The sequence below is a fragment of the Camelina sativa genome, chromosome 11 (assembly GCF_030686135.1).
Source record: "Camelina sativa cultivar CO46 ecotype springtype chromosome 11, ASM3068613v1".
Classification (NCBI taxonomy): domain Eukaryota; kingdom Viridiplantae; phylum Streptophyta; class Magnoliopsida; order Brassicales; family Brassicaceae; genus Camelina; species Camelina sativa.
In genome coordinates, this window is record NC_141890.1 from 12,518,950 (window position 1) to 12,539,681 (window position 20,732).

Genomic DNA, 20,732 nt, shown 5'->3' on the forward strand with positions numbered 1-20,732 from the left:
TCAAAACCTAACCTAAAAATGTTTTATATAAAAGTAAATAGATAAAATAAAATTAGTTATTAAAATTTTAAAAAATAAAAATGTAAAATTTCAAAACCTAACCTAAAAAGGTTTTATATAAAAGTAAATAGATAAAATAAAACCTAATTTTATTTAAAATATAATTATAAGATAACTATATATATATATTATAAAATTCAAAATTACAATATTATTTACTTATTTTAATTTTAAGTTGCTATATTACAAGAAAAATATTACTTTTTATATAAGATAAAAAAATGATTGTGAAAAAATACTCATTAATAAACCTTGATGACAAAATTACTCATTAACAAGATCGTGACATGTGTCAATTATATCATTCAGATGTTGACACATGTCAATTCGTTATTAAAATTTTTAAAAATAAAAATGTAAAAATTCAAAACCTAACCTAAAAAGGTTTTATATAAAAGTAAATAGATTAAATAAAACCTAATTTTATTTAAAATATAATTATAAGATAAATTATATATATATTATAAAATTCAAAATTACAATATTGTTTACTTATTTTAATTTTAAGTTGCTATATTACAAGAAAAATATTACTTTTTATATAAGATAAAAAAATGATTGTGAAAAATTACTCATTAACAAGATCGTGACACATGTCAATTATATCATTCAGATGTTGACACATGTCAATTTGTTATTAAAATTTTTAAAAATAAAAATGTAAAATTCAAAACCTAACCTAAAAAGGTTTTATATAAAAGTAAATAGATAAAATAAAACCTAATTTTATTTAAAATCTAATTATAAGATAAATTATATATATATAAATATACCATAAAATTCAAAATTATAATATTGTTTACTTATTTTAATTTTAAGTTGCTATATTACAAGAAAAAGATTACTTTTTATATAAGATAAAAAAATGATTGTGAAAATTATACAATTAGTTATTGTTTCTAAAAAAATGTAAATACTCACCTTTACATAAAAAAAAAGATTGTTGGAGTAAAAAAAAAAAGATCGTCTCATATTTTTTTCACCAATCAAATAATTTATTCAAAAGACTGCTATTGTAATATATATGATAGGAGTAAGTATGTAAGATTAACGTATGCGTTTTTGTAACTATAAAAATGTTAAAGTGAATATTTTATTATATAAAGCTTGATGTCAAAATTACTCATTAACAAGATCGTGACACATATCAAATATATTGATTAGATGTTGACACGTGTCAAAATATATATATATATATATATATATTAATAAACGTAGTAGGACTAATTATATTTACAGGATTTGACATGTTTCTATTTTAAAAAAAATATTTCTCTAAATCAAAAAGGAAAACTAACAAAATCAATATATTTTCCATTGTATGCTACTTATATTATACATATGTGTGTTCTCAATAAAATTTAACATGTGTAAGCAAAAACTTAATTTATTAAGCATGTATATTAATCAATAAATAATAAATAACAAAGTTAAGTTATTTAACATAATTTTAGTCAGATGTAAATTGTATTTTATCGTTGTAATATAAATTTTTATTGTAAGTAAGTACACAAAACATTGAAAGAAAATAAACTTAAAAAGAAAAAAAATCAATACATGATGTGTATTAGTATAGTTTTACATGTTTTATTTTAAAGATCTTAATGCATGTAGTAATATGAGAAACCTGGAAAAAAAATTATAAAAAATGAGTTTGTACGAATGAATTTTTGGTTAATTGATGAAAACTGACAAAAGTATTACTCATGAAATTATGACATATAGAAGCATAATATTTAGGATATTTTTGGATTTCCAAAAATTTTGTGGATGTTAACTGATTTTTTTACTGATTATTTTTATTGTTAAATTTAAAATACTAACCAATATACATATTATCTTATATGATGCTCATATTATTTTTTTATACTAACCAATATACCTATTATCTCATATGATGCTCATATTATTTTTTTATTAAAATTTTAACTCTAATCTATGAAGAAGTGAATTATAGTTTTACGATAAAATAGATAATTAAATGTGATTACTAAACTGATGTCTAATGATGGAATTTATTTTAGATTTAAATTTTTTCAAATATTAATATGTATAATTTTAAACAAATTCATTTAAGAATATTAGTCATTTTTATGTTTGATTTTATAATTTCAACACATGTATTTTTGTAACGCATATGTTAAAACATAAGATAATTTGAAGTAAATTATAATTTATAGGAATGAATATTCTTCAGTTATTTGATGAGAATGTCTCTATATCTTTATATATGTTTTTATTTTATAAATTTCACTCATTTAAAATTGATTATGACATGAGGTAAAATTAGCACTTATGAGATACCAACATAACAAATATATCCTAAATAATGTTGATTCAGTTTTTTTTTGTAAATTATATTTTGTTAATTTTTATTTGTATTTTCAGTTCTTACTAAGGTATAGTTTTGATATGATGTATTAATTGTGTTTGATATACTGCATAGTTCAAATAGTCAAAAATTGTTATATTAATAAAAATTGTACATAGAAATTTGAGAAAATATTTTAAAATAGAGCAAAAAAGCCTTAAAACTCTTATATAATAGAACTGAGAGAGTATTAAAATGAAATATGAGAGATTCATATTCAATATTAAAATGTTACAAGATAAAATCTAAAAACAAGTATATTATATAGTGAGCATATAAGAATCAAAACTTTAGGACTTCTCTAATTATGATGATGATTCATACAGAAGCTTTTATTTAATTAGGTAAAGTTTCAAATTTACTCCCCCTGTCTCACAAAGATTGATGTTTTGGAATATTTTTTTTGTCCCACAAAGATTGATGTTTTGTAAACTTCAAAAAATAATCATTGAAAATATTTAAAATTTTGAATTGTTATTGATTTAAAATTAAATAATATCTTTTTAGTCAAAGAAAAAAATATATTTAAACTCAATAATTATTGTTTTTGTGTAAAACTTTCAAAATATCAATTTATGTGAGAGGGGGAGTAATAAAGAAGAAGGAAGTCATATTAATTCGACAAAATCTATAATGGTCACAGCTTTTATTTATTAACTTATTTATTAGTATTTATTAAAGCTCTCTCAGTTTCACAAGAGAGAGAGACAATGCCGTTGGTGAGGTTCAAGATACGGAACGAGCTAAGCTTAGGTGGGCCGGAGCTGAATCGTAGCGCCGCCGTGGAAGATGAGGAACCCAAGGCGATTCTCGGCGCTGTTGAAGTTGCTGGACTTATCGGCATACTTCGTCAGTTAGGCGATCTCGCCGAGTAAGTTTCTCCTACTGTTGCATTACCCTTATAAGATTTTTGAATTCGGGGTACTTGTAGCTGATTTTGTAGGTTTTGAAGCTTGTTTCTTGTGATTAGGATTAGTATTAGCTCATCAATTTTGTTTTTAGTTCGAGTATTAAGGGTTTCAGTAAACATTTCTATATTTTGATTTCCGTTTGGGGGTTTAGGGCTTTTTGCAATAGTTTTGATTTTAAAGCTCAGTTCGTGGAACTAGTAACTGATTAATTGACTCCGAGTTAAGTAAAGTGTTGATTAGTGAATATCCTGGTGAAACCTCAACATGGTTAACTTGAGTTTAGGACAGTTGAAATGAAGTAAAGATTGCTAATTTATGTAAACATCTCATCTATTGAAGATGGTAAGTTGAAGTTTCTTAATGGGTACCATGGATTATGAGTTTTTTTTGTTGTTGTTGTTGTCTATTCATGTGAAAGTTTTGCATAGTGCGTTTTGCAAGAAGATGTTAATTCTCCCGTAGTCAAAATCCTTTCTTTTATAACTCTTTTGCATCGAATAAAAGATAAATTTGCTCAGAGCGAATGTAAACTGATAGAGAGTTCTTTAACCAGGTGGCATTTCTTATATGTAGATTTTCCGCAGAAGTATTTAATGGCATACAAGAAGAAGTGACTGTTACTGCGTCTAGGTGTCAGAAATTGACAAGCCGTGTTAGGCGGATAGAGTCTGCGCTGTCACCTCTTGAAAAGGCTGTGCTCTCACAGACTAGCCACATTCATTTTGCATACACAGCAGGTATGGCTTTACTCCTCTCATCCTATCGGCCTCTGGTCTTATTTTTGAGTTTCTGTTTTGGAGGTTCTCTATGCCTTTACATCTTTTTTCCTGTACCACTCTTGCTTTCTTATCCGGCACCTCACTTGTGTAGAGGAATGAAAGATGTTATGAACACATTTCCTCCAAATTTGCATGATATATTTTTAAGAGTTTTTGTTTCTCCTGTAGGCTCTGAGTGGCATCCTCGTATAAGGAATGGACATAGTCATTTTGTGCAGAGCGATTTGCCACTTTGTGTTATGGAAAGTTATGAACAATGCAGAGATCCTCCTCCTTTGCATCTGCTTGACAGGTAAGGGACAGGCTTTTAGTTTGATAAATCCTAAATATAAAAAATAATGCATTGGATCTTTATTCTGAAGTGGCTGATTTTCTTCCCTCTTGCAGATTTGCTATAGGTGGACCTGGATCGTGTCTGAGAAAATACTCTGACCCAACATTTTTTAGAAAGGAATTAGGCAACCCCAATAAAGCAGATGATATCAAGGTCCAGAGAGATCAGGCTCACCGCAAGAGAAAGGTTTGTAATACTCTGAACCATTCTAAGAGTTTATCTTCTGTTTATGAACTCTTTCCAAATTCTTACAACTGTACCTTGTACCATACCACTTGTAAAAGAACCTTTGTGACTTGAAGAAAATATGATTTTGTTAGACATCACAAGTACTATGGTTTCTTATTGTTGTGTTTTTTTGGCTGGTTTAACTAATTTTATAGCTGATTTCTGCTTGTCTGAAATGACAGAAAAAGAGGTTACCACAAAGAAACATTTGCAGATCAAATGCAGTGTCTACATCTGATGAAACTAATGGGTGGGTGATTTGAAAACTTAGTAATTCTCGTCAATTCATGTTCTAAATATGCTCTTGACAATTACATTTGCTAACCTGAACTTTTGTGCAGGGCTCATCTCAGTTCTCTTACTGATGACAGACAGACAACATCTCAGAGTACTTCCACAGTTGACATGCCACGAGGCTCTAATATGCAGGATTTATCTGATATTATAGACCAATCTCAACTGCAAGATGCGCAAGAACAAAGTGAAGCACAAGTACAATTAGATTTCCAAGAGTCATCAAAAGCTCGTGATTCTATAACTGGTTCAGGTTATATCGAGTATGTCATCAATCAAAGTCCTGTTAATGAGCCTGAAGTGAAGCTAGTAGAGGGTTATCTGTCTGGGTCCTTACAACCTGCTGATGGAATATGTTCAGTGGTTCCTGAAGGCTGCATTGTTGTTGTAGATGATAATATCCTATATAACCCTTCAGAAGACCTACATGGGCCTTGTGCCTCTGTTGTTCGTGATAAGAAAAAAGAAACATTTGAACCAATTGAAGAGAAAAGCAGCAAAGTTGAACAAGTGTCAGAGATACATGAGTCAAAATTTGGTCCAGAGACACCAGACAGGGTTAAGCAAAATCAAAGGGACTTTGATAGGACGCATATTTTGTTTGATGAGGTAGATATTGTGCGAGAAAAACAGAGTAAGAGTCAGGCCAACAATATTGATGGAATACTAGTAATTGAGAGCGAAGAAGAAGATAAGAGTGAACAAGGAAGTGAAGTAGATGAGTTTGTGGATGCACGTAATACAATTGAATCGGAATCGGAGAGTGATCTTGATGGAGTACCAAAACCAAAACTGGAGCATTATTTTGGGGATGTTAGTACTTATTGTTCGGAAGATGCTAACAGTGACAACAATGACGGATCAGAAGAAGATATACCATATGAACAAATGGAACATGATCTACACCATGAAAACCCTCTAGATGAATCTTGTTCAGGTTCCTGCCTTCCTAATGATGCTAATGTTTCCTGTCGCCTTTCAGATCCAGTGTGTGGGAAAATTCTGTCTCATAATGAGACTTTTGAAAAGCCTTGGGAATTTTTTTCCAAGTGCCCGTCATTATTGGCTGAAGAAGCCTTTCCGAATATAGCAGTTTTGCGAGAAGAACCTGTTGCTGCACATCCCGTTTTGGCAGGAGACTCTGCTAATGAGAAGTTTTCATCTGAAGATCCGACATCCTTATGTCAGTCACGGAGAGACGCTATTCCTGCTGAAAAGATACTGCCAGAAGAACATTTGGCGAACTATCCATCTCTCGCAGAAGCTGTTATCCATGAAAAGATCTCACCAGGAGAGTCTGTTGCCAAATTTCCGTCTTTTGCAGAAAGGATGGAGCTTTCGAGTGAGGATTTGCCGAGGACAGTTCGAGATGTACCGGGAATCCTCCCCCAAGAAAAAATCTTGCCTGTGAAATCTCTTCCCAAAACTCTGTCTGTGGCAGAATCTGTGTCTGACAATATGACCCCGTCAAGAGAACCTGACACAGTTCATCCATCTTTTCCCAAAGCTATTCAAGAAAATAACATTTCCCCAGAAGTTATTGATTCGAAAAATCTGTCTGTGCCAAAAGCTGATTCACAAAAAAAAATCTTACTTGAAGAATCTGTTGGCATAAATCCGTGTATGGTAAAATCTGTTCCAGATGAAAGGTTCTTGACAGAAGAAGTAGAAGAACCTGCCACCAGAGAAGAACTTTTGGAAGAGGATCTTTACTTGGCAGAACTGCATAAAGAAAAGGTCTCGCAAGAAACATTTGTTGGTTTTACACATCCATCGTGTGCCAAAGCCGGTCCAGAAGCAAATCCATCATCAGAAGTTCTTACTTCCCCAATTTTGTCTGTGGCCGAAGCTGTTCCACAAGAGCAAATCTCACTTGAAGAATTTTTTGGCGTAAATCCGTATCTGGCAGAAGCTATTCCTGATGAAAGGTTCTCGCCAGAAGAACCTGTCACCACACATCTGACAAAATCCGTGGCTATTGAAAAGGTCTTGGCAGAAGAGCTTTTGGAAACATATCCTTCTTTGGAAGATTTGCCTGAAGAAAAGATTTCGCATGAGGAAACTTATGATGATACTGATCCATCTGAAGCTGTTAGTGATGAAGATATCTCATCAGAAGTTTCTAATTCCACAAATTTGTCATTGGAAGAAGCTGTTCCACAAGAGCAAATCTCACTTGATGAATTTGTTGGCAGAAATCCGTGTTTGGCAGAAGCTACTCCTGATGAAAGTTTTTTGCAAGATGAACATGTAACCAAACAAGGATATGGATTTTGTCTCTCTTTGACAAAAGCGGCAGCAATTGAAGGAGTCTTGCCAGAAAAACCTTTGGAAACATATCCTTCCTTGGTAGAATTGTCTAAAGAAAAGATTTTGCATGCGGAAACTAATGATGCCACACATCCGTCTGAAGCTGTTCGTGATGAAGAAATTTCATCAGAAGTTTCTGATTCCACAAATTTGTCCCTAGAAGAAGCTCTTCCACAAGAACAAATCTCACTTGAAGAATTTGTGGGCATAAATCCGTGTTTGACAGAGACTATTCCTGATGAAAGGTTATTGCCAGAAGAACCTGTCACCCCATATCTCTCTTTGGCAAAAGCTGCGGAAATTAAAGGAATCTTGCCAGAAAAACCTTTGGAAGCGTATCCTTCACTGGCAGAATTGCCTGAAGAAAAGATTTTGCATAAAGAAGCTGATGATGCCACACATCCATCTCTTTTTGAAGCTTTTAGTGATGAACAAATCTTACCAGAACCTCTTGATTCCACAAATTTTCTTGTGGCAGAAGCTGTTCCACAAGAGCAAATCTCAGTTGAAGAATGTGTTGGCAGAGATCCATGTTTTACAGAAGCTATTCTTGATAAGAGGGTTTTGCCAGAGGAACCAGTAACCACATGTATGTCTCTAACAAAAGTGGTGCCTATCGAAGAAGTCTTGCCAGAAGAACCGTTAGAAACATACGCTTCTTTGGAAGAATTGCCTAAAAATAAGGCATCACAAGAAAAACCTGATGATACCAAACACCCATGTTGTGCCAAAACTGAAAGTGATGAAAACATCGCACCAGAAGTTCTTGATTCAACAAATTTGTCTGTCGCAGAAGCTTTTCCACAAATGCAATGCTCAGTTGAAGAATTATATGGCATAGATCCGTTTTTGGCGAAAGCTGTTCCTGGTGGAAGGATTTCGCCAGACGAACCTATCACCACATGTCTGCCTTCGGCAAAAGCTGCGGCTATCGAAATAATCCTTCCAGAAGAATCTTCGGAAGTGTCTCTTTCTTTGGAAGAATCGCATGAAGAAAAGATCTTGCAAGAAGAAGAATTTGATGATGCCGCACATCCATCTTTTTCTGAAGCTGTTGGGAATGAAAAGATCTCGCCACTAGAAGTAGAAGGTTCTGGTTTCACATACCCATCTTTGGAAGAATCTGTTCCGCACGAGAAAACCGTACACGAAGAACTTGTTAACACAAATCCGTTTCTGGCAGTTGCTGTTCCTGATGAAAGGATTTTGTCAGAAGAATCTGTCACCACATGTCTGCCTTTGACAAAAGCCGCGCCTATGGAAACAATCTTTCCAGAAGAATCTTTGGAAGTGTATCCTTCTCTGGAAGAATCGCAGGAAGAAAAGATCTTGCAAGAAGAAGAACTTGATGATGCCATACACCCATCATTTTCTGAAGCTGTTGGTGATGAAAAGATCTCGTCACTAGTAGGTCCTGGTTCCACATATCCATCTTTGGAAGAATCTGTTCCGAACGAGAAAATCTCACATGAAGAACTTGTTAGCACAAATCCGTTTTTGGAATTAGCCGTTCCCAACAAAAGGAGTTTTCCAGACGAACTTGGCCTCATATATCAGTCGATGGCAGAAACTGTTTCCAAGGAAAATAACTTGCCAGAAGAACCCTTGCCTTCATATCCGTCTTTGGCAGAAGCCGTACCCAATGAAAAATTCTCTCTAGAAGAACCTGGTGCTTCATGTCCAACTTCTGCAGAAGCTGTTTTTGATGAAAATATCTCAGGCTCAGAAGCTCCTGTTTCCATGATAGAAACTGGTCCACACAACAAAGTCTTCCCTGAAAAACCTTTTGCCATAGATAGTTCCTTGGCCGAAGCTGGCTTTCATGAAAAGATCCCAGACGCAGAAGCTCCTGGCTCCACAACAGAAACTGGTCCACACAACAAAACCTTCCCTGTTCCCGACGGCGATAGTCTGCCAAAAGAACCTGTTGCTACATATCTGGCTTTGGCGGAAGGTATTCCTGACCAAAAGGTATTTTTGGACGATGCCGCACTTCTACTATTTGCAGAAGCTATTTTCGACCAAAAGTTCTCACCAGAAGTTCCGGATCCCACTTATCCTTCTTTGAAAGAACCAGAAATGCATGTTGCGGCACCATCTTTGGTAACAGATCTTCCTGCTAAAAACAACTTGGTAAAAGAAGGTGAAGCGTATGATGAATCCTACCCAGCATCTGATGTTTCTATGAATCAGAAGAGTGGTTTCGTGGAATCAGAATCTGCTGATAGAACAATTCCCTTGAGTGGTGGTACTGTCACAATTTCTCCAGATACTCGGGAATCTCTTTCAAATGGTACAAATGTTGAATCAGTGAGTATATGGAGCAATGGGGGACTCCTTGGACTTGCGCCATTGAAACCTCCAGTTTTTGCTGAGCCTAATTCGGTAAGTGAACATTTACAGAACGAGATCAACAAAGCTAATGTTCTTTCTACAAGGAAGCAGGGATCAGCAAGCCGATCAGTTGAGAATACTGAGAATAGCTCACTTCCATTAGTTGTTTCAGATCCTTCATCTCAACAACATAGCAACATGTTGAGTCCCTCTCACCTACAGAGCACTGGAACCTCATTTAGAGTCTTTGGCTTAAGTCATAGACTACTCATGGCTGGGTTTCGTGGAAACTCTTCTTCGACTTGCAAATTTGAATCCGTACCTAGTAGTAGCTATAATACCGGAATAGCAGCTGAAGACAAGTCTCAACAAACTCGTGGTGACTCAAGCTTTGAGGAGCAACTGGATTATGAATCATCTCTCTTTGGCTCGCCTACTTCATCACCTCTGGTTGAACATATGAAAATATCATTCAACCCAAAAGACGCCTCTCCAGTTCCCAAATTGAAACTGAGAATCCCAAGCCAACCTCAGTACAATGGGGAAAATGCAGATATGTTCCCTTCGTTTCAGTTAGTTCCAGAGGCTAGCAACTCTGATGATGACGACAACAGTGATACCTTTTGCCAGTCATCTCCATGTGTTTCAGACAATTGTTTGTCGGATTCTGAGCTGTGGGAATCTGATGAAAGTCCTAGAAAATCTGAATTAAGCTTGAAGCAAGTTGGAGAGAAAAGTAGGCATGGTGATATGGGTTCTTTCTCTGGTTCGTTTCTGGATCTTCCATGTTACGACGCCGTAGATCATCAATCCACATCTTCAAGACTAGAGCAAGAACAAGTGCCAGAATACAAACCATCTGTCTTAGAGATCATCCGTGATTGGCCACCAAATCAACCAAAAAACAGTCCCAGTAATGAAGCAGACACAGTTCCGAAGAATACGCAAGATCAATCTCCCGGGTACATATAGCAAAACTCACTCTCCTTTCGTTCCCTTAAATCATCTGCGTTAGTCGTAGACTCTTAGATCATTAGCCTCATGAGACTAACGAACAAATTCTTAACTGTTAATTAGGCTGTTAGCTACAGATGACGGTGGTGAAAGATAAATCGGTGATAGTGTCTTGCTGAACTTAAAATCAAACGAATCTAACAATTGAATCTTTGTTGTACTTGTACATTCCTCTTGCCATTTCAATTGTCTGATTTCATGTAAAAAAACAAATCTTTTTATAAATCAGAAATATAAATTTGACGCTCTAGAAAAAAAAAAGATAATAAATTATTTAATTACCGCGTTGTTTTTTGTATTTTATCAAATTACATTCTTTTGTTTTGGTTATAAGTGAAAACAAACAATACATCACATGACGACGATCTTGAAGTCGCCATCATATTTAGAAAGTAACGTCAGGGACGATTCCAATCTCCTTGAAAGCAGCGGGACATTCAGCTGAGGGAGTCTTAACCATGAAACCGAGAGGGTTAACGATACGTGTCTCGTGAGAGACGATTCCGTCATTTGCGGTCAGGCTGATCTTAGCGGCGTTACGTAGGTAAGCCTCTTTGCTAACATCACTGCATTCACTGTCTGGTGATTCAACGAGCACGAGCTCGCAAACTTCCTCCTCGTGGTCACCGGTCACTTCCATTTTGTAGCTCCCTGACTTGTCTGTTACGGCTTCTTTTGTCAACGTCACTGTTCCGTTTACTCTGCTCCTGCACTCTAGCTTCACTTTCGCTCCTAAAAAAATCACAAATGTAGAAATTATAATAACCATAAAACTAATGATATAAACGATATGTGTAGATAGATGTGTATGGAAATGTTACCTTCAAGGAATTTGCTGAGACGGGTAACGAATTGGACACGGCATGTATCACAATAAACCGATCCCTGAATCTGGAAACGGTCAAAGTCATCGGCGTCAGCGATGGCCACGCCGGCTAGGGAGGATAGGCACACGGCCGAGACAAAGAAGAAGAAGATGGCTTTGGATGCCATTTGTTTGAAAATGTTTAAAGATTCTGGTCTTTTTTTGATACCTCTTCTCTTTTGTAATCGTTTTTTTTCTTGAGGTGTCGTTAGAGAAGAGGACAACTAATTCACAAGAGCCACAAAGTTCGGTTTTATACAAAAACAATAAATAAAAACCAACTGTTATTTTTAGCTAATTAGAAACTAATCGTTCATTAGTAACTAAATTAATTAGTTAATTGTTTTAATTATAGCCTCTAATTTCCATATGTGTAACCTTTTGTCTCCCTATTTTTTCTGTCTTGGGGTTAACTCCTAAAATTAGAATGACAAAAGAAGAATACACATAACTAACTCTGTTTGAATTCAAACAACACTTTTGAGATTAAGCTAATAAACATTGTTGGATTTTGTAACCAAAAAACCCCTTTTAGGACATTCAACACAATATGGCTTCATTTGATCTTATTATCTCAAAGAGTTTAAAATCTTCTCCTTTCATCCAGTTTCTGTCTTTAGGTTCGGGTTTGGCTCGGATTTACACTCGTCTATCCGGCTTTTATTAAGCTGGAAAGCCGGATTAACCCATGCGCCGCAGCTACATTGCATCCCAGACCAGTTGAAATAACCTAACCGACCATTACATCCAAAACAAAGAAGCTTCTCTTCCACCAATCCATCATGTACTGTTAAAAATCAAATGGTGTTAATAATAAGATCATTAGAAAGAAACTGGATGAAAGACTCTCACTTGTTAAGGAATTATTAAGAAAGATTCTCTCACTTGTCTGCATCCATTTCATAGGCTCGACAAAGATGGAAGAGCATTGCACATGTTCGGGGTTTCCGCTTCTCTTTTTCCAAGCAAAGCATTCTTCACCTTTACCAGGTTCATGCGGGACAACGTTTTCCTCAACAGCTACTATCCTTCTGCATTTCTTACATCTGTATATGACTTGAGGCTTCGGGACAGGCTCCTTCAGGACAGACTCCTGCAATGAAGAATTGGTATCTACCTCCATTTGCAATTCAGTCATAGCCTACAAGATTAAAGAAAGAGAATACTCAGACTATGTTTCACAATCCAATGATATCCACCAAATGGTTCAGGATCAATATAAAAAAGGTCAACAGAGAGACAGTGAATGCCATAGTTAATAATACAAACGAGACTAAAGATCTCCAATTTATTGTTAACTTGAGTATCAAAAAGTTTTGATTTTGAAGCCACCAACAAGTCCAAAACTATCACAGAGCAATTATAAATCAACAAAACCAAAAATTGATCCTATGTGAATCTTTCTTAATTGCAGAATTCTCAAATCCCTAATAAAGTTCTCAGCTTTCCAACAAGAAATGATTTTCCTCTGAGTCCACTGATTAACCAATCCAACAAACCAAAGACACATAAAATTCAATTGCAAGAGTAGTGATTTGCCCAAAAACTGAAGAAAAGAATCAGAATCGCAAAAACAAAAACACAAAACACCAAAGCAATCAAAACCTCAAAATCCCCTTTGCCAAGGCGTCTCGTGTCGTGTGTGTGCTACACTGATTTCGTTCTTCGTCACAAAAAAAGTCTGTTCGGTTTAGGTTTTTTAAGGTTTTTGATTCTTTAAATCAATGAATTAAATCTCTCAATAGTCCGGTTCAACCAAACCAGTCTCATGTCGTTTTAACCTGGACTGGGCCGTGGGCTTTGGTAGAATGATAAACAAAGTTGTGTGTATACTTTTTTTGTGACCAATAATTGTGTGTTTTCTTTATGTAGATGTAGTAGTTTTACTCACCAAATCACTCTAGCTAGGAACCAAATTGTGTGATAAATAAAATCAAAAGAAAAGCAAAGAGGAACCAAAACACTGAAACCAGAAACATATGATTCAAAGAGCAATATTTCAACAACCAAAGATCAAATGCTGAGAGATATCTCAATAGCTCCAACCTCAAGAATCTACAAGGGAATATGAAATGCTAGGAAACAACTTCTACTTTTTTATTATCCCTGAGGCCGTGTGCCCTGTGATTTTAGATGAACAAGTGCCTAAACTCACCATTTGCAAGCTTACATAGTTCATTGTAGTTCTGTGCATCTGCAAGCAACCAAACAAGATCCAACTCAAGACACAAAAGGATTTTGGATAACCAATTAAACTCAATTCAGAAGAAAATTAATTAAAAGGAAAGAACTTTTAAGCATACCGAAACTATCACCAAAGTTGGTCCAAACTTCAGCACGAATGGTGTTGTCACTCTCAGCAATCCCAATCACCTCAAGGTAACTAGTTAAAGGCGGTTGAGGCGATCCCTTGACAACAATCTGTTGATCATCAGTCGATTTACCAACCACGGATCCAATTTCTGACCTGATCACTTGAATCACTGCTCTCACTTTCTGACCAATGTACCTTCTCAACAACGCTCCATTCACAAATACAGCAGGACTTGTTGTATCCATTTTTCTCTATAACAAAAAAAAAAAAAAAAAAAAAAACCCCACAACATTGTTATTAGTCTTTTCCTCATTTGATGTAACGCACATACAAAACCTAAGTTATCAAATTTCATATTTATCTAAGTCAAAACAAAAGTATTTATCCCTAAAGCAAAGAGAAGAACATAACTACCAAAAACGACTTAAGCAGACCTAAAGATTCGAAATTCTTACTAAGGACTTGTGATTTGACAGTACCCGGAAGACGAATTGAGAGACGGCGGATACAATTTCCGGTGAGTGTTCGGCGGGAAGAAAAACCTAATTTTTCTTGATTTACTAATTGAGAAGATGAGAGAGAGAGAGAGAGAGAGGTCGGCTCGAGAAATAATAATAGTGTTAACCGAACCGGTTTATAAGGAATCTAAACCGCTTGAATTTTTGGTTTAATCAATGACACGTCAGCTATTAAAAATAATTAATAAAACCTTTTAGAAAAAGGAAACAAATTAATGAATAAAAACCCTATTTATATCGCTGATACACCTCCCAGAATCGTTAATCTCAAGTTTTAGCCACCGCTAATCTCTCTGCTCTTCTTCTCCCCCTGACTGAGTTGTTTTTGATAATTCGAACGACCATCCAATTTTTCGAGAGATCTGATTTAGCAGTTTCATCTTTAATCTTCTTAAGGTAATATCATACATAACTATTTCATACTGATTTTTTTTTTTTCCTTCGAGGTTTGGTTACGGAAACTAGGGTTTACTTTGTTTTTGTTTTTGCTTGCGGAGTAATTTTCCTGCATATCTCTGCTTCGAACGATATGAATCTCTTGTTTTTAATATGTTTTCGTCGATCAGGTGTACAAAGATGATAAGTTTCTTAATCCTCTAAGGGTTCTTTCATAAATTTTTCAATCTTTTTTAGTCGATTGGGTATACAAACTTTAATATAGGGTTCTCTTTTTGAGGGTACTTTAGGTTTAGGCTGATCTCTTTGGTTCTCATAAAAGTAAGTTCTCACAATTGCTTCACTTGATTGATAATGAATTACTGTTCTGAATCAGGACATGGCGAAGTTGGAACCAGTTTATGCTGATTGTCTCATGGATTCTCGTAAGAGGAAAGGCTGTAATGGTGAGTTGATTCACTTGTGTCACGGTTTGGTCTTGTTCAACAATTTGATTTTTATGTTCCTTTTTGTTTCATGTTCTGTGTTTTTTGAACTGGAAAATTTTGTGTCTTGGTTGATTTTGGTTTTTTTTTTTTTTTTTTTTTTTTGCAGGAGTGCCTTTACCATATTTGATTCGACCTCGTAGGGTTCTTCCTCCTTTTGATACGTTTGACTTCTACAACGAATACTCATCTGATGATGAAGGTGACTCTGCAATGGAGGAGGCTGACAAAGGTAATTTTAGTTTTTTTTTCTCCTTTTATATGAGATTGTTGCGAATTTATCTGAAAGGGGTAACTAAATCCGGTCTTTATCGATCTGTACTGTCTTTGATCAGGTCATTCAGATGACGAATATGTTATTGTGGACAATGTTGTTGAAGCTTTACCCAATGCTAAAATAGAGAAAGCAGCAGTTCTTCAAATGGTGTGTATTCTTGTTTCTCAGGACATGTCTTTCAACTCTGTTTTTTTTTAATTCCTTTGTCCTAACAAATACGTCCTTTATGTTTTCAGATGGAACTCTGTAAAGATGCAGTTGATGGTGATGGGTCTGAATCCGAAGATGCGGGATACAAAAGTGACAAAAGTGATAGTTGGGTGGTTGTGTAAGTAGGAGGTGCAATCATAAGTGCATGCTCTGAGTTCTTGGTTTTAGGACAATGGAATTTAGTTTTACTTCTGTCTTTCTGAGACATTTTTTTTGTTATAACTTTTATTAGCAGTACATATGATAAAGATGGTTTTTGATTGATTTATCCTCTCTTTGTTTCATTCAGCAAGAAAAGAACGTATATTCACAAGAGTTATCGGTCTAGATAAAAAAAAAAAAAAACAAATTGAATCGATCGAGATAATGACAACAGTGAGGTTGGATATATATGAAGCTAAGTTTGCTTCTTCAACAAGGGGTAGATCGATAACAAAGTTTATGTTGATGTGTTTGGCTTTGACACTGAACATGACATGATCTTGCTTTATCCCTTAGCTCTTGAAATGCCCTCATTGTCTCTGCATCGAATCCTCCGGCAAACTGAACAAAAACAACATTGTTTATAAGAGCGTTGGACAAAACAAATGTTGTAACAAAACCAAATCGATGATCAAGGTCTCTTTTACCTGATGAACACGGAATGCGAATCTAACACCTTGAACAATAAGCTCTTCCTCTTCAGGACCACCACCTCCAGTGGCTTCGAGCTTGGCTGATACTCTCTTCATATACTTCATCGCTAGTTTCACGGATGCTAGTTTAATCTGAAATCCCATTCGTAACAAAACAAGACACTTAATACGAAACTTCTATCTTTACCCTTATTCTAAGTTATTACTAAACAAATATGAGTGAGAAAGAAGGTATCCAAAGTCATTAGAGAATCTGATTCCAATCTCTCTGTTGATTTGTCTATTTGTTACTTGTGGTGTGTGCGTATGTATTAAAAAAAAAACTGATGAATCCCGAAGCAAGAAAACAAAGGAAACAGACAGGAAGATACAATAGGAGAAAATCTCGAAAAATATCACAGGCGTGCACATAGGAAAAACCCCACCAAAAAAATTAAAGTAAAACACTGTATCCAACAAGTTTACTTTTGCTGAAATAATTTGTATCTATCTGAATTTGTCATCTAGTACATTCATTCACCATGTCAACAAGCAAAAAAAACTAATAATAGAGTGAAGAAGACAGTGTCCAAATAAACAATTTTTCACAATTGCCCTGCCCTCAACAATTGACTTTTATCAGAAATTGGGGACCATAAGAATTGTTGTTCTTGTGATCTAACCCTATATGTTTTCTATATTCCAAAATGAATTTTATCATCCAATCAAAATGCAATAATTGCACACAGAATTGGGAAGTATTGATCATGAGTCATGACCATTTAAAGAACCAATATTGTAATCTAGTAGCAAGTAACACCAAAGCATCAGTAATGTAAATCTCGAGATTAGCTATGTTGCTGACCTGGCTAGTAATGCCGGTTTCGAGCATCCAATCAACCGGAATCTGGAAACTCTTGAATTTAGTCGCAGCCGACTCTTTCATCCTCGACAGACTATAAACACCATGCTCTAACCTTTAAAAACCAACCAAAAAAAAAAAAAACCTTGATTAGTCATCTCACAATCAAAAGAGTTCTGTAAGTTTTGGATTTTAAAATTTTTACTTTTCAAACAAAGCTTGCATTTTTTTAAGAGCAGAGCCTGAAGATTGACGAGGGTCTTCCCGAAAACGAGAAGCTTCTGATATGAGTTTCTTAAGATCGAAATAACAAAACGCTGCTTCTCGTAAAGCATCGGCTTTTTGCTCCGGCCATTCGAAGTGTTTCAACACTGCTCTCTCATCAACCTTTTGAAAGAGACATCAAAAAAGAATTCAATACGTCAAATCTCTATTTAATCAAAGAAGCAAACCAAGAAAGCTTTCTTCATATCATACCAAGTAAGAGAGTTCGTCGTCGAGCCATTTGACGAAAGGAACAACGTCTTCGATATCTGAAAACGCAGCGTTTTCTACTTCTTTGATCAAGAACCTTATGAAATCTCCTTGCGTTTCCACGTCGGTTTTTATCTGCAATTTTCGGTTAAGGTTAAACCAAAACCGGTTTATAATTTTTTAAAATTTTAAAAGTAGTTACTCGAAAAAGGACGAGGAAAAAGTGGAACGAACGACCCAGTCAATTCTCACTGACGCACTCAAAGTCAGAGATTGAAGAAACTAAACCGAAATGTACTGAACCGGTTAAAGAGCTAGATTTGATAATTACCGCGAGAAGATAAACCGATCGGTTTTCTATTTCTCCGATCATGTCTCTAGCATTGGAGTTAGCGAGTATCGCCTCTGCGGCGGTGCCACCACCGGTGGAATCTCTTCTCGAGTTTGTTGAGTCTCTTCTCATCAGCGAGTGGTAAAACTCCACGACTTCTGGTACTCTTCTCACTTTCGCCGACGCAATGCCTAAACTCTTCGGCGGCGGCGGTGGAGGAGGCGGAGGAGGACCTTTGGAAACAGACGGAGGTGGTGGTGGTTGTTGAAGAAGCGGCGGTGGAGGCGGAGGAGGAGGAGGCGGAATAGATTTCTGCGGCGGCGGTGGAGGATCTGCTCTGTTCTCCGTCGAATCACCTAATGAAGAAAATGACCGTTTCGGCGGTGGTTTAGGGACTCTCGGAACCCTAGATCTGACTGTTGAGAGTGACGACGACTCGGTGAACTCGTCCGAGTTACAGCTCCGAGGATAATTCTCGATCTCGTCTTTCCGATAAATGTCGCCGTCGGCGTCGCCGGATGAAGAAACGCTTTTGCTGTTCTCTTGGTTCTGAATCGGGTCGGGTATGTTCCTCAACGACCCGAGCCGTTTTAAACTTCTGATGAGATTCGACTTCGCCGACACATCCATTAAACCCTGAAACCTCTGCGAATTCGAGAGCGCGTGGTCGTCACTCTCCGACGAAACAACAAGTTTCCGAAGCTCAACTATCTCCGCCTCTGTTTCCTTCTCTCTCCTCTCGCTCTCTCTCCGCATCTCCTCGCTCCTGTCAAACTCTCGCCGTAATGTCTCGTTCTCATCCGCTAACCTCGCCGTCTCTTTCCTCAAACTCTCGACTTCGCCGCTTTTCTCGGCGATCTGCGACTCGAGCAACGGGATGACTGAAACGGACTCTCTGAGAAGCTTAAGCTCGAGGACCTCTGTTTTCAACAGAGCTTCTCTCTCACGAAGCTCCTCGACCTGACGACGAAGCTCAGAGACGACGCCGTTTTGTGAAGAAGCAGCAGCAGCAGCGTGGACTTGAGCGGAAGCGCGTGGGAAATAAACGCCGAAAGAGCGAGTGAAACCCGGTTTACCAGGATGATTAGTAGACGGTTTAGTAGTAGAACCGGAAGAAGGCGGTTTAAGAGACGGAGGAGGAGGTGGAAGAGGGAGAGGTAAAGGAAGAGGAGAAGTCATGTCTTTGGTTTTTTTAGTGGAAGGTGATTTATGAAAACCCATTGTTACACGAACCTTACCACCGGCCACCATTGATTGATGTCTTGATGATAACTGATAAGAGAGGAAAAATGTTTCAATTTTTCAAAAATGGTTTCTTGAGAAGAAAGGAGTGATTTGCATGGAAATTAAAAGCATGTCGTTGTCCGTGCAGTTTCTTGAGTGAGAGAGAGTGATAGTGATGATTCAAAGTTTGGGCCTTTGGGATTAAGAAGAAGGATGAGAGACTTGTTTGGAAGGATTGATAATAAAAATAAAAAAAATAAAGATTTTGTATAATGTATTTTTATAATAAATTGGTTTTTTACCTTTTTCGACCGTTGGAAGAATAATAATCTGAATGAAATTGAAACTATGCTTTATTTTTTGAAGTAGAGAGTGCACAGATGACGAGGAACGTTCTTCTGTTCATCTTAGATTTTCAAATTTTAAAACCAAAGTAAACAACACTTTAAGTCTTTGGTCCCTCTCTCGGTTCTTTTTTACCTTTGTCTTTGACAATTTCAGTTTGTGTTCGGCAATACTGAGAATGATCAGTTTAATAGGAATGATGGGATTACTTACATTTTTTTTTTTGTTACGTAATATGGTATTAACTAGATAGCACGGGTTGAAATTCATTTTATTTATATTATAATTTTTATATAAAATATAATTTATGTAATTATTTTTAAAAGTTTGTTTAGATAGATCATTATGCAATAAAATCATATGTTAAATATGATGGCATGAAAAAGACATTTATTTTGTAAGTTTTATATTATTAATGATTCTAGATAATTACTCGTGCTATAACAATAGTTAAATTTTATTTTATACCAAATTTTGTATATTTAATATTTTAATAAAATTTTATATATGAAATTATTTCAACAATGTATATTCTACATCATGACTTGAATGTCATTATAAGACATAATTTTGTAAATTTGAATTTAGATATTCAAATTTTGACATGTTACTCACTGAATTTTTTGATTCAATAGATATTATATTAAAAGAATAATATTACTAAAGCTTGAATATAGATTGAACAATTTATATTTATTTTTAAAAATTCAACTTATGGTTTATCCGGAAATAAAACTATTTTTTAATTATAATAAATAATATGATAATTTATTTGTTTCACAAAATAGACTCATATATAAAAATGAAAGGTGAAGTATAATGATAGTTAACAAATTAATATGTTAAGTTAGATTTAAAATATATTATTTGATGAATAATTTAATAAAGAAAATTAATATGGTAAGTTAGATGATATGATTTTTCAGAATATTCTTTTTAAGATTTTTGGTATGACCTATTTGTAACCAATAATATATTATTAATATATAACCTATTTGTAACCAACTTATTAAAGTTAGATAGTCTACAAAACAATGTTGTGTACTTTCGTTTTATTATATAGGGGATAACTTATTTCTAAAAAATTAGTAACTAAACTCGTTTCTAAAGAAGTTATGGTAAATAACTGTTATGATAATAGACTTATTGACGATTAGATTTTTGGTAACAAACAGACACAAT

General features: G+C 35.3%; 6 protein-coding genes across 7 annotated transcripts; 2 read left to right on the top strand and 4 right to left on the bottom strand.

Moving 5' to 3' along the window:
* The first annotated feature begins 3,070 nt into the window (after positions 1–3,070).
* On the top strand, positions 3,071–10,799 carry LOC104723200 (scar-like domain-containing protein WAVE 5). 2 transcript variants are annotated; one of them, XM_087476334.1, is made up of 7 exons: positions 3,071–3,302; positions 3,896–4,079; positions 4,290–4,413; positions 4,509–4,641; positions 4,866–4,933; positions 5,025–10,583; positions 10,699–10,799. In XM_087476334.1, the coding sequence occupies exons 3-7, from the start codon at positions 4,361–4,363 to the stop codon at positions 10,730–10,732; spliced, it is 5,847 nt and encodes a 1,948-aa protein (XP_087332460.1). In that variant the 5' UTR covers positions 3,071–3,302; positions 3,896–4,079; positions 4,290–4,360; the 3' UTR covers positions 10,733–10,799. The 2 variants fall into 2 exon arrangements, with proteins under 2 accessions (XP_087332460.1, XP_087332459.1); XM_087476333.1 differs by having other exon boundaries at positions 3,077–3,302; positions 3,916–4,079.
* Positions 10,800–10,888: 89 nt separating this feature from the next.
* Positions 10,889–11,775, bottom strand: LOC104718455 (pollen-specific protein-like At4g18596). Its single transcript, XM_019230701.2, has 2 exons — positions 11,457–11,775; positions 10,889–11,367 (listed from the first exon to the last, which is right to left on the bottom strand). Exons 1-2 carry the CDS (start codon positions 11,626–11,628, stop codon positions 11,021–11,023), a joined length of 519 nt encoding a protein of 172 aa, XP_019086246.2. The 5' UTR covers positions 11,629–11,775; the 3' UTR covers positions 10,889–11,020.
* A 185-nt stretch (positions 11,776–11,960) lies between these two features.
* LOC104723201 (putative inactive dual specificity protein phosphatase-like At4g18593) lies at positions 11,961–13,211 on the bottom strand. Its single transcript, XM_010441532.3, has 3 exons — positions 13,106–13,211; positions 12,386–12,641; positions 11,961–12,287 (listed from the first exon to the last, which is right to left on the bottom strand). The coding sequence occupies exons 2-3, from the start codon at positions 12,636–12,638 to the stop codon at positions 12,100–12,102; spliced, it is 441 nt and encodes a 146-aa protein (XP_010439834.1). The 5' UTR covers positions 12,639–12,641; positions 13,106–13,211; the 3' UTR covers positions 11,961–12,099.
* Positions 13,212–13,459: 248 nt separating this feature from the next.
* On the bottom strand, positions 13,460–14,059 carry LOC104723203 (replication protein A 14 kDa subunit B). Its single transcript, XM_010441533.2, has 2 exons — positions 13,804–14,059; positions 13,460–13,694 (listed from the first exon to the last, which is right to left on the bottom strand). The coding sequence occupies exons 1-2, from the start codon at positions 14,057–14,059 to the stop codon at positions 13,630–13,632; spliced, it is 321 nt and encodes a 106-aa protein (XP_010439835.1). The 3' UTR covers positions 13,460–13,629.
* A 358-nt stretch (positions 14,060–14,417) lies between these two features.
* LOC104723205 (uncharacterized) lies at positions 14,418–15,966 on the top strand. The gene is made up of 5 exons (XM_010441536.3): positions 14,418–14,728; positions 15,105–15,174; positions 15,323–15,445; positions 15,549–15,637; positions 15,727–15,966. The coding sequence occupies exons 2-5, from the start codon at positions 15,108–15,110 to the stop codon at positions 15,820–15,822; spliced, it is 375 nt and encodes a 124-aa protein (XP_010439838.1). The 5' UTR covers positions 14,418–14,728; positions 15,105–15,107; the 3' UTR covers positions 15,823–15,966.
* Positions 15,954–19,709, bottom strand: LOC104723204 (Tetratricopeptide repeat (TPR)-like superfamily protein). Its single transcript, XM_087476335.1, has 6 exons — positions 17,982–19,709; positions 17,654–17,785; positions 17,382–17,563; positions 17,180–17,291; positions 16,330–16,467; positions 15,954–16,243 (listed from the first exon to the last, which is right to left on the bottom strand). The coding sequence occupies exons 1-6, from the start codon at positions 19,230–19,232 to the stop codon at positions 16,112–16,114; spliced, it is 1,947 nt and encodes a 648-aa protein (XP_087332461.1). The 5' UTR covers positions 19,233–19,709; the 3' UTR covers positions 15,954–16,111.
* Between the last annotated feature and the right edge of the window lie 1,023 nt (positions 19,710–20,732).